The sequence below is a fragment of the Thermobia domestica genome, chromosome 8 (assembly GCF_964235325.1).
Source record: "Thermobia domestica chromosome 8, izTheDome1.hap1.1, whole genome shotgun sequence".
NCBI lineage: Eukaryota > Metazoa > Arthropoda > Insecta > Zygentoma > Lepismatidae > Thermobia > Thermobia domestica.
In genome coordinates, this window is record NC_137461.1 from 297,086,687 (window position 1) to 297,100,771 (window position 14,085).

At 36.1% G+C, this 14,085-nt stretch overlaps 1 protein-coding gene across 4 annotated transcripts in view; it reads left to right on the forward strand.

Annotated features, from left to right (window-relative positions):
- The window catches only part of LOC145693736 (uncharacterized), a 627,490-nt gene that overhangs the window by 579,127 nt on the left and 34,278 nt on the right, over positions 1-14,085 (forward strand). Inside the window, exon 1 of one of the 4 annotated variants that reach the window (XM_081770030.1) lies at positions 4,246-4,517. The exons of the other annotated variants lie outside the window; for them this stretch is intronic. Coding sequence (XP_081626156.1) covers positions 4,419-4,517 — 99 coding nt within the window. The 5' untranslated portion in view covers positions 4,246-4,418. Of the gene's footprint in view, positions 1-4,245; positions 4,518-14,085 lie in introns of those variants that run through there. 4 annotated transcript variants of the gene reach the window in all.

Genomic DNA, 14,085 nt, shown 5'->3' on the forward strand with positions numbered 1-14,085 from the left:
GCAATTTCCGGTAAGTATCAACAGGTCTGAAAGTTCGGGTAGTTTAATAAATAGTTCGTAAACAGTTGCGTCGGCAGGGGGTGCGCAAGAACTCGGAAAATAGATTTTCGCACTATCTTTCTGTATGTAAACCTATGTGTTCATTGAAATTAGCGTTTGAGATAAACGTTTCAAAAAGATGAGATCTATTGAAATATGTTTTACTGATGTTGTTATCCTGCAAAAAATCCAGTTGCGGGTTTTCCGCCTTTTTGAATAAATAGCCCTAGTCCAGTGCAATTACAACAAAAATCAATCAGACAAAGATTTTGTAGAATTTCGACACTTCCTATTTGAACAGAAATATAAAATTCGAGATAAAATTCATTCTTGAGACGCTCAATGTGGGTCAGAAAACAGCTTTCAGATATCTATTACAATTTTTTCTACATGAAAATGGATATTGAAACCGGAAGTACTAGTATATTTCAATCGCTTCCGGTTTTGGTAGAGTGTTACGAGTGATGAAGATATGTTGAGTCACTGCAAAAACCGTATATCGCTATCTACTGCCCCTGAAACAGTTGATTTCCACCACATTCGGTTAGAATAGAGGATTAGTGGGAAGATGAAATCAATTCTTGGAACACTAAGAGCTCCCTCATAGCGCACGCGCTTTTGGCGTGGGAGACCAGAGTTCAATTCCTGGCGGGAGCTCATGTGATTCGATTCGAATTCGGCCCACGTATCATGTAGTCTCGCTGCTGAACGAAACGCTGAAGTCAAAATCAAATGAGAACATTGAATCGATTGCATAAACAGCTTCTCGACATCTACCATTACAGCTCAATGGTAATCAGTTATTACATTTCAATAATTTCCAGATTTTGTAGAGGGTTAAGGGCCCTTGAGACGTTGAGTTGATTGTCGCTATCTGTTAATATTTTTGTTCTACGGCGATAAAAAGTTAAAACCGGAAATGGTTGATTTCTACCACTTCCGGTTTGAATAGAGTGAATCTTGGGACGCTGAATCGTTTGCAATAAAACAGCTTCTCGATATTTGTTATCGCTTCTGCTCTGATACAGACAAACGAATAAAGCCGTTACGTAAATGCATAGCATAGTTTAGAAGTCTAATAATAATTATTATTATACTTAATAAACAACACTTATTTCGATTTTGACTGTACTTTGTACACAACAACTATCACATTCTTCATTCACTCCTTTAATTTATGATATGATATTGTTCATTAGACATCCCGCACAGTGATAGATTCTATCGTTCATTCACAGTGGTTTCTAGGGTTTTCGGGTCATGACCCCTTTCTCTTCAGCATAATGAGGTTGAGTGTTGGAACTACCCTGAGTAAATTCTGTGTACGCCACTGATGAGATAAACCCTGGACAACTAACGGGCTAGGACGAAATCTGGATTCAGGACGATTGGAAATTTACTAAAGAGTACTTTTACCATCATATTTGAGAACTGGAATCTAGTTCCAACTGAAAAACCTCAGTGTTTTAAACTAGCACTCAGAGAAACTCTCTTGTTTTTAATTATTACAGTATTTTTATAAGGTTGCTTTTCTGCTTGTTTCTTTATTCGATTTCAATCTAGTTATTTAAATTTCATGCACTTCCGTAGTAGCTATACCTCTCAAATTTTACAGATCCAGAAACTCGATGACAATAAAATATATTCTCGTAACTTTTACAGTAGTTTATAGTTTTACCGTAAAATTAAGTCTAGGGTTGTTAATGACAATGGAACCGATTATGTTTTGAATTCTAATCCCAATACCTAAATAAATGTTTTAATTCGGAAAGGGATACATTAGTTCTATTCAAAGAACTGGAAACCGTGATTTGATTGTTTCGACAAGAAAACCGAAACATCTTATGACATAATCATTTGCAAACTTTGTCAGCGCAAGACGATTACGAGCTGCAAAGTGCAAACAATGTTGAGGAAATATCAAATTACTCAAAGCAATCACCTGCAGTGATGTTACAAAAACTATTTCTCCTTTCTCTGTAACTTCGGTTCCACTTCAATATCGGTTTTGGTTCCACAATCAAAATCGATTTTCTCAAAAAATCAATTTTGGTTCCAGAGCCGGAAACTATTTTGTTGGATTAGTTTCAATACCGCATTCGAAACTTTTAAAATTAGAATCTCTCTTTAGGTCCGGAATCCGAAATGTCTTTTCTCTCTCTCTCTCTCTCTCTCGGAAGAAACGTAGTAGAACTTACTTTCGCCTATCGATTCCGTTACCATTAACAAACATGATTACATATTAATATAGAGCTTCCTCTTGGCTAAGTGGTTAGTGTACGCGCCTTTGGCGTAGGATATCCGGGTTCGATTCCCGACGGGAGCTCATGTGGTTTGGTTTCCACATTAAACTGTAGGTCCACGTCTCATATAGCCTCGCTGCTGAAAGGGACGCTAAACCGATAATCAAATCAAATCTAGTATTAATATAGTGCTCACTAACAATATATCCTATTTCGTTATGCAACCAAAAACGTTCCGGAGTTGTCATGTACAGTATAACATACAGGAGATGATCATAATCTAACATTTTTAGGTTATGAAACTATGATGGACTTCGAGAACTTATTGAAAGTGAAAACCTTTTCTAATAAAAATAATACAGTAATTGTAAGAAACCTTTTAAAAACAACGCTTCTATAAGATACACTAAAAGAAAAAAAAATAACATTGGGGTGATTTAATGTTTGTGATATTCCTAACATGCATACAAACTTTAAGAACAGCGCCTAGTGTTTTTAGTCCTACCAACATTCTCATTTTACAACCCCCACCCTCCCCCAAAACTCTTTTAGAATTTTACAAAAGCATTGTTTGAAAAAAGCAATTTTAGGTTATTATTCTGTCTTACTTGCTATACGACTTGCAATAGAATAATTTTACAATAATTCTTACAATCATACGTGTAAGTTTTTTTTGTTTTTTTTTCTTACAGACGAGTTGATTTTAACGTCTCGTTCAGCAGCGAGGCTATATGAGACATGGTTCTACTGATTAACGTCGAATCCGAACCACATTAGCCCGCACCGGGATTTTTTTTTTTTTTACAGAAAATACAGTACAATACTGAAGCTTGTTCACTTTATACTAAAGCAGAAACATTATTGAACGTCAGGGGAAAATATTTTGATGAGAGTAGGATGTTCTTAAAAGTGACTATTTAAAAAATATTATCGATTGAAATTTACTGAAGAAATTGATGACAAAATGTTCGCTGGCTACTTTCTGATCCCTGAATAGTTATTAACTCACTCATCTACACACAGTCCTGATTTACAGTTTACTGAAGACGATGAAATTCTGAATATAGTAGATTGGTCAAGTTTAAGGGTCTGCACAGGCCGGAACCCGGCCCAGCCGGTGAATTTATAATGTGACGTCCGACCCGAGTCCGAAATACGTTTTAGCCTTTAAGCCCGAATCCGGACCAAGCTCCTATTATAATCAAATGAGTCCGAATTACAAAACTTAATAATTAACGCAAAATCGTATTTTTATTTACAGTACTTAGCGATTTAATTTTCCAGTTGTGCTTTAAAAGTTCCCCATAAAAAACGGTGATGTATCATTTTACAGTATATTTACAAAGTGAGGACCGAGAAATATGGTGGTATATTTAAAAATTTACGGCCCGAACCCGAAGTGATATATGCTTTGTAGGCCCGAGTCCGGCCTGCGGTCCGGGTCGGGCTTAAGCCCGCGGGCTCGGAAGAGCCCGTGCAAAACTTTAGCTCAGGATTAAGACGACCCAATGACCATTAACTTTCTTTCTGAGACGATAAATCTTCGGTTCAAACCATGATTAAAAGTAAGCGCACACACTTTATAATTTCGATATTCTCATTTATATGACTGATTGGGGATGTAATAAAATCGGTACAGAAATATGAAAGAAAAGACTCCCGATAAATCGGAGCGTTTGGTAGTCTTTATTTGAAGTCAATGTAATTTGAACAACCTGTTATATGAAATACGTAATGCTTCGTATGTTGTTCTTCCACATAGAACACAGCACAGGGCAATGTAATAGTTGTCTACGTGGGAGGGAGGGAGGGAACGCGGTACAAAACCATTGAGTAAAGAAGTCCAACTGGAACTACCCAACCCACTCAGACTCTCTGACGGATGACAACACCATTGTGTGGGGTGTACATTTGGCAACAATGCCTGCTTGAAGTAGTTCTGACGCTTAGCGCCAGATGGAGGGGTCGTTGTAGATGTTTGTGCGGTGTCACGCTACCTTCTTACGAAACAACTCAAACAAAAGTTGACCGATCAGAGCGGAAAGTTTTCTCCGTGTGAAGTGTTAAGAATACGTGGCATTTCTTTCGTTTGATTTGTAGTTATGTGGAGATGTGTTGTGTTGTCATCTGATACAGATGAAATCAACTACTCAAATCGAAATAGTGTTAAGTGAAGCCTTAAAAAGTTTTCAAAAGATTTGGTTCAACTGCATCTCATGCGGGAGAGGAGTGATCGTAAGTAAACAACCTTGAGGCGGAGCTCTCTCCGCTGACGACTACGTAAATTATGTATAAAGTTACTTAAACATGCATCAACTATGAAAACAAATTGCACAATGTTATAGTGGAAAAGTTTGCTTCCGTTTCTTGTTGTTCAAAATAACACGTATTTGTTTATGTTGGAATTGGTTTATGTTTTGAGGGAAGAGTTTCACAAAGAAAAGTTTTTCTGCTGAAATTCTGATAAAAACAAGACAAGGTATGTGTTAAACTGCAATGAATACGGAATGCACAACACTCAATTAAACAAAAACACAACAAAGGTTATTAATGGTAATTAATTTATCGTGTCTCGGTAAGAAATGAACCGAAGAATTCCAGCTGACGTTGAAACCATCAAAACAGTAGCGTCGGCAGGCCTTATGTTTATGTAATGAACCTACGATACGGCCTGAAAGACCAGTTTATACTGAAATAATGTCGAATTCGAACGGAGGGTCTTATTATAAAGCAAACATGTTGACTATGAACATATAGTAGGTAATAAATAATATTCCTTAGTGTGTTCTTCCGGGATATTGAAGGGGAAAGGGCAGCGACGTAGATTTCTGTATAACTGATGTGCCAGTCCAGATAAATGTTTTATTTTCAAGCAAGCAAATATAGCAAATACATTTTATTATGGAAGCAAATATATTAAGATTTTGGGAATGCAAAGACGATTCCTCAGAATCGGCGCCAATGGGGGGCTAAGTTCCTCGTACAAGTTTTAATCTCCACGAGCTCCCTCGTGGCTCAGCGGTTAGCGTACGCACCTTTGGCGTGGAGACCCGGGTTCGATTCCCTGCCGGAGCTCGTGGTTCAGATTCCACGTTAATAAGTAGGTCCACGTCTCACAGCCTCGCTGCTGAACGGGGCGTTAAACTCCAAATCAACTCAACTTACTCCCTCCACTCATTTAGCAGCAAGTATACACTATACAGAAGATGAAGAATTTTAGTTTCGAATTGCAACATTCAAAATGCTTAAGTTATTTGTTGTGGCAATAAGGTAAATGTCATATGCAAAATAAAAGCTTTACTTACGATGTGAATATAAGTTTATTCGTAATAAGCATAACCAATGTCCAGAGACCCACACAGAATTTTTTTTTCAAGGGTAGCAAAAGACCGACACATAAGCACAGTCGCAAATACATACATAGATACACTTTAGTGCACGCATAAATAACCATTATTTACCAATATATATTTATTAACTAAAGTAAATGGCTATAGAACTGTAGTAGTTAATACAAATAGGCCTATATTATGTGAGGGCAAATTAAGATGTTTTGACAGGCATTTCCAAGAACATGTTTCAAAGATTGAAGGAGAGCAACTGCCCCCGCTGCGGGCAATCATACCGATGTCACAGCTCGATTCATCACACTAAGCTCCTCGATAGTAGGGAATTGATTGATGCTGCTACCGTTGCAAATAGTATGTAATGAAATCTTGATGTACACCTATAAGCGGCTAGGGGAAACATAATGATATATCACGTTTTGAAACTTTCAAATAAACTGAAAGCTTCCCCTGCCATCTGTAGGTACATTTCCGATATTAAACTACCTGCATACTCTTCTATGGTTCAATCCCAACCCATTCTACCTAATGATTCAATTTCACCGGAAGTGGCGCTTATCATTATGTTCGCTCGAATCACACATGTATAGGTACCACTCATGTATAGTAAGGATCACCTCCATCAACGCATACACCTCTGGTCGCAGCAGTCCCAAAAAGATAGTTTCTTCCCATGCTAAAGCTATAATATTAAAATCATTTAGTTGTTCCTCGAGATTCCACGGCATTTCCTTGTCTTCTTTTTCAAAAATTATAGAGAAAGCCTTTCTCAACCAAATGATACCATCCCTATCTAAGCATAATGTAATTTCACCTTTACAGATCGGGTTTCAAAAATGCAAATAAACTGAAATTGCTATCTATAATTATATCAATGAGGTCTCGGATGCCCTGGACAAAGGCAAAAAATGCATGGGAATGTTTCAAGATTTATCCAAAGCTTTTGAATCTGTCCCTCATAACATTCTTATCCATAAACTTAACAATTGCGGTCTAAGAGAAGTTGTTAACTCATGGATTAAATCTTGTTTGCAAAATCGCACCCAAGCTGTTGAAATATCTTTTTCGTCAGACACAGCTGAATCAGCAACTTATAAATCTCAATTCAGAAGCATCTCTACCGGCGTCCCTCAGAGTTCGATACTAGGACCCATATTACTTTTGTTATACGTAAATGATTTGCCACATGACGTATCATTAGCAAATACAACTATGTACGCAGATGACATAAGCCTAACAATAACAGGTACAAACTATGATATTGTCTGCGATAAAATTGATGAGACAACTCGTAGTTTAGAAAACTGGTTTGCTCAAAACAAACTAAAATTAAACACAGATAAATCTACAGCTCTAAATTTCCATCACATTCAAAATAAGCAGTGCGTAGAAATTGATTTAATGTTAAATAATCATAAAATAATGTACTCAAACTCAACCAAATTTTTGGGACTCTGGCTAAATCACAAGCTCTATGCATTAAAATCAAATATGTTTTACAACTAGACATGATTCGTAACTTATATCTCGGGCTCTTTCAGTCTTTACTTACATATGGCATAATCTTCTGGGGAAATTCTCGAAAAAGTAATATGTTGTTCATGATTCATAAGAACTATAACAGGGGCCAAAATAAACGACACATGTAGGCCAATATTTAAGGAATTTAAAATTTTGCCACTACCCTCTCTTTACATATTTCGACTGCCGCTCTTTGTCAAAAACAACATTGACTTATTTAACTCACCATAAACACATAAATAGATACCAGGCGTAAGGATAAAATCCCCAGCAAACAGCACTGCATAAAGTTATATAAAAGGAATCCAATGTTTATGGGTACCATATTGTACAATAAACTTTCTCAGTATATTCGAAGGACAGAACGAAAAGAGTTCAGGAGGTTAGTGAAAACATATCTGTTGCAGCACTGCTTTTATTCTGTAAATGAATTTGTACATTTGTGAATTAATTTGTCTATTGATAGTTTGGGAAATCTATATAGCTTTGTACTGCTTTTATATGTAGATGTAGCATAGTAGTTTAATTCAATAGATATGTATTTGTCATTACTATGTATTTTATATTTTTGTACCTTTAACGAGTCTTATTCATACGCACGTAATCGTGCAATATATATGACTAAAAAGACGAAATGAAGAAATGAATGAATACTAAGACGTCCTGAGAAGCCCATTCACATTACAGGAATGCTCGTGTATAGCCTATTAGGGAGCGCGTGTGCATTCGACTTCCGGTTGAGACAATTTTGCAATGTGAAGTTAACAAAGATATCAGATTTATCATCTAGTTGAGTCTAACCATCGAGCTTGTGAGATTGCATCATGGATGAGGAATGGTACAGACTAGTTTCAGAGCGCAAGTTGCTTTGATGAGGTTATGTAGGGAGACAATTTTTCATTTAACCTTAGATTACTATTGTGAGTTAAAATTTACTTTGCAGCTGTCATGTTTTCGCTGGCCCCATCTCTCCATTACTCCTATCATACTCCTTTATTTGTAACCGTAATTTAATTTTAGTACAATGAATGAATAAATTGTGCCATTAAATAAGAGACTAGACGGGTGAGCAAAAATATGATTACGTAACGAAAATTTTATGCATGGTAGCCTAGGGGTTAACTTTACAACACCCGCTCCAGCTGGTATACTCACTCAAAAACGAGAAATTAGATTCTATTAACTTTATGAACATGGGTCAAAACTTCCCAAACCTTAAGCTAATCCGTTCCTACCCCTACCCTACTTATACCTATCTTACTATACTCTACCCATCCCTACTCTGTTATAACCTTTTAAAGCGGTTCTGTTTATCGATGCGCAGCTGGAGCTTGTATTGTAAAGTTTATTGTATAGTGTAACCTACGATTAAGATGATACAATCAAACTGGAAAATGAGGGGGCGCGGTGGCTCAGTGGTAGAGCGTTCACCTCCGGTGCTTGGGGTCCCTGGTTCGATCCCAGCTCGCGCCGTGTGGACTTTGTGGTGGACAAACACCGTGCTCGTGGGTTTTCTCGGGGTTCTCCCGTTTCCTCCCACTTTCTGTTTCCACCATTTCACTCATCTCTCATCATCACCGTCTCCTTTAGCCCAACCGGCATAATCGTGGGACGTAAAATAGACTTCATTTCATTTCAAACTGGAAAATGGTAAATTTGGGAATAAGAAAGATATATTTGGAGAAAAGAACGATAAATCTGGGGGTCAGATTTCTAAATGTGAAAGGACTACATAATATAAGCCCTTGTGGTAAATAGCTCCCCCTGGTTAAAGTTATACAGTCCGTAATAAAAGAGAAGGGCATAAACTTGTATTTTGCAGGGTTGGCAAAATCCATGGTTTTTATTAAAAAAACCAAAAAGAAAAACAGTTTTTTTGGTTTAAACCAGGTTTTTATGGTTTAAATGATTTGCTCTATATATTCATATCATAGCTATATGGACATAAATAAGTTTGTTTCGCCTTGATGTTATTATGCAACAACCGGGTTATGCTGGAAGGGGTCACATAATCTTAAAGCGGAATAAAAACCGCTTCTCGAGTTACATCCGAGAGAATTGTCCTCTATTTGAACTCGGAACCAGGACTGATTGGCCACAAATGCGATACGTCTGCCGACTCACTCACGAAGGAATCCTGATTTTAAAAAAAAAAAAAAAAAAAAACGTTGTACTGATCTTTACATGCCTCTTAATATAACTGTCAAGAGTCATTTCAGAAGGACAAAAAGATAAACAGTTGCACAAGTGAAACCATTACACAGAATTACATATGAACAATTTCAAAGTACTACGGAGTACAGAAGAACTAATTTAGTTCAAGTTAGTTAACAACGACTTTTATTGGTCCAAATTAAAGAAATACAACGACTTAATCAGCATATCAATAAGAAAAGTGAATAAAGATACGAATTATTTGAGTTCACTTTGGCTCAGACTCATTTATACATAAATAGATACCAAAGATACTTATTTCACTAAATGCCTCTCGTGGGGTCTGTATGACCCCCCCCACACACACACAAAGTACGGCATTTTCGATGTATTTTATCAATAGTGAACATTGAAACGAAACAATATTTAGAATTTTTCTTCGATTGCAATTACATAATAATAACAGTTACAAAAAAATCACAAAATAAACATTTATAAACTTGTAAAAAAAAAGTTGCTTTTGTAGTATAATCTTTTTGAGTAATGAATGGGGAATTTAGGTCTGAATATAATACGAATAATATACGGGAGTGATACGTGATAACCCACAAATGTGTGTTCATCAAGATTTTTCAAACATTTACACTTTTACGAACATTTTTTTTTTTTGGTTTAAACCACCTTGGTTTAAACCAGCCAACCCTGGTATTTTGTGATGGAAATATTAGAATATCTTTTACATTTTTTTTATTTAGCATTGACCCACATCTCGCTTGGCACAGGGAACGTCGAGGGCGGAGCAGATTTTTTTTTTTTTGAAAAATTAAAATTTTTCAGTAATCACCAAAGTCTCTTTGTTTTCTTGGCGTCTGCCCACTAACTCTGTAAGATCTATAATATTCCTGTGGTGCCATAAAAATGAGAAATGAGAAAAAAAAACAACTCGGCCTAGGTTGTCACTACAAGCTAGCTTTGTGTCTATTCCCGTTTAGGAGAGGGCAAAGCTGGAGGGGCCACGCAACAGCACAAGTGAACTCATACGAACAAAAACGAAAAGATGCATCATTCTGAGTTGATCATTCTACTACAACCTAAGTGTGCATTACAATTGCACGGCAATGAACCACACTTTACAACGCTATTTCTATGTTCAGAGATGAGTTGCATGTTTTCCGCTTACATTATTAAGTTCCTTAAACATTACTCTTCCTTTGTGAATTGACAGACTTTACCTATATGTACACACATGATTAACAAATGCTGTTTTCTTACATCGATGATTACGTGAATCATTGTCACTGGAGAGTTGAAGGCCACAAATAAATTTAACTTAATGCCTGAATGTGACATGTATGAAAAATTTGAAGTAATAGACTACGAAAAGAAAATGTGAAACAACAACGAGAATGCCTAGCACATTTATGCGTTCGTTTATGGTTGGCCCTTAAATACGAATTGAAAACTAGTTTTGAAGAACTAACACAATCATCGAAATACTATATCTTCAGCTATATTTCGTGTCACATTTTCATACTTTATGCCAGGGTTTCTCAACCTCTGATACGCGGATATCTGGTGGTGGTACGATCAACTTATGGTGATGTTAATAATTGATATGCTTTCGTAGATACCAGGAGAAATATAGAAGCCCTGTTCGTATCAGCTCCTTTTTGTATTGTAAAATGCATTACTCAAGGAGTATTAGGTGATTATTGGCGACATAAGATTAGGCATAAAAGACAAGGATAAAAATCCCTGTATAAACTGATAACTTCTGTAGATTGCTTCTGTATAATCCTACCTTCTTATTCATCAGTAATTACAGTTAAAATTTATCGAGGAAAATTCCATCTACAGATGTCAATCATAGGCCTATTGCGGTTTTAATATTTTTATTACGATTTCATAACCATTTAAGGGAGCCTAATTCTATCGCAAAGAGAGAAGTGTTCCTTTAATACAGGAATGCAAATAAGCAATAATTCACTTACCTTCAGTATGATATTAAATACTCGCCCGCACCATGCAGGGTTATTTGCATCCCTGTTTTAATATATGTAATGCAGGCTTATGGTGAGCCTACCAGAAGTTGTTAAATTGATGGTTTTAAGTTTCCTATTGTAAATGAGAAGATCTCTACTATGAAACAAATATTTCGCTCTTCTTTCGAAATCTTTGTTTCTAGAGGTTAGTTATTGGGAATTTCTTTTTTGCCTGGAAATGTTTCTTCTACGAATTTCAGCTTTCTCTTTTAACTCCCAATATTTCCTTCTATTTTTCTCAAATAATTGATCAGTTGTGGTTCTTCCTATTCCTCGTTTTTCTTCCATCTTTTCTTCTATGGCGGTATAAAGAAGATAATTCCTTCGCAAGATGTATGCAATGCAATTGGCCTTCTCACGAATGATGCTGGTTAAAAGCGTTCTCTTCTCTCCTATCCGTTTTAAAACATCTTCGTTTGTCACTCTCTCTGTCCATTTTATCTTTTTCATCTTCCTCCAACACCACATTTCGAAGCTCTATAAATATTTCTTCTCTAATTCTGTAATGTCCAAGTGTCTGAATCATACAGTACAATGCTCCATATATAGGACTTGATCAACTTCTTCCTGAGTCCAATATTGGGCCTGCTAGTTAAGAGTGATCTTTTCTTGTTAAATGTATGTTTAGCTATGACAATTCTCGTCCTGATCTCTTTGGTGTAGTAAGCGTCTTTCGTCAAAATACGTCACAGATACTTGAAATTATCGACTTCTAAAATATACCGTAGTGAAATCTTACTGTTTTTTCTCTCTCTGAAAAATCGGGCAGTCCTAAAGCTATAGAAATGATAAGCAGGTCAATGTCATATCAAGTAAGTCCTATTTTCGTAACATAGTATTATATGAAACCCTTTGTAGACTTATCATAATTCAGAAGCATTCTGATAGCTTCTAGATGAAATTAAGAAAATTAGGGCATAAATTTACATAAGGATATGAGAAAAGATTTTCAAAAATCGATAAAGAAATGTTTCAGAATTGAGACGAGACAGAACTTAGGCCTATAGAAATTTACGAAGTTTATTGCTCGTTTAGCCTCGTCTTGTGACTGTTAAAATCACTTCATTATATTTTTCGCCTCTTCTATGTTCGAATAACTACTTGGGTCTTTCAATATGTGTTTCCCTAAGCTTAAAAAAAAAATATATTTTTAAAGATACAATTGTAACCTATACATACATGTATAGGTGAGTTCTTCCTAACTACTCCATATAATTCCCATTGAGATTCAGACATTTGTCTCACCGTTGCACCAATTTGTCCAAATCTTTTGAAAAAAAAAAAAAAAAGCTCTGGCTATTCAGCACTCTCCTCACATTCCGCTGCACTTCTTCATCACTAGTTGACAGGAGACCAGGGTTTGAAAAAAACCCGGATATTTCTTAAAAAAAAAAAAAAAAAAAAACCGACCTGAGCCCATGTGGGTATTTTCGGGTTTAATTGTTTTTTTTTTTCCGAAATATTTCAATGTCTTTGGGGTAAAATTATTGAAATATGTTTTACATTTCAAGATTGTCATTGTAAAAATTTACAACAATTTTCTGTTCACTGCTGTTTTGAAAAAAGACCGCCATTGAAATTTTATATTGGATAGCCGAAAAAGAAAAATCTATACAGCAAATTTAGAATCTCTTGTGTGCTTCTACCCTCAAAATTTCAACTTAAAAAGTCCGGAAATTGCACCCTGTAGCATGGATACCCGCTATTTAGAATAATGGCCGTCATTTTAAAATTTTATGCCGCCAAAATATATACAGCTAATTTAATCTCTCGTGCTTCTACTGTGAAAATTTTAACTTGAAAGACCGAAAACTGCCCTTTGTAGCGTGGATATCCGCTATTTTGAAAAAAAAAAAGAAAGAAAAAAAAGAAAGAAAGAAAGAAGGCGCCATTTTGTAATTTTACGTTGGTATGCCGAAAAAATCTATACAGAAAATTTAGAGTGTCTCCAGCTTGTACCCTGAAATGTAAAAGACCAAAAATTGTGTGGCACAGGCTCACAAACGAACAAATGTAGATCGAGTCATCCCAGGAGCCTGTGATGTTCGCCAAATATGAATACCAAATAGCTATATTAATTTAAGACATAATTCATCAAAATGTCTTATATAAAATAAATATTTTTCAACGTAAAATAAGTGATTTTATTGTTGAAGTCAAGGATGTTATAAATAGAGGATCTACCCATATGTATCTTCATTCTATTAAATTGATGAAGCCAAAAAACAACCGAGCATCGGTACGTCTGATTGGCTACTCTCGCTTCTGCCATTGTCTGATAGGCTACTTTCGTTTCCGCCATGCTTGTTGGCTCAAAACATTGCAATCCTATTGGGCGGAGTGGGCAGAGTAGGGGTGGCGAAACTGTGACGTATGGCTTCAAGATTTTGTTGCAAGCGCAGATCTTCTATTTTGTAAGATCCTTGGTTGAAGTTCACTTTCGATGCTTTCTGCGTTCAATTGCGGGAATTTTCCGAGCACTTGTTGCAAGACGGTTTTTTCCTGAAAATTAATTTAAAACAATTAACAAAGATAGGCCTATAATTCATTTTTTATTAAAGTAAATGTTTCAAAATGTCATAAATGAAATTAAATATATTCCAGCGTAAAATAACTAGTTTTATTGTTGAAGTATTCACTTCCGATGCATTGTGGGCACTAGCGGATCCAGAAGAATCATTTGGAGGGGGCGGTTCGCTTCCTGGAAGACAAGTATAGCCTCAAAGTGACCAGAATTTC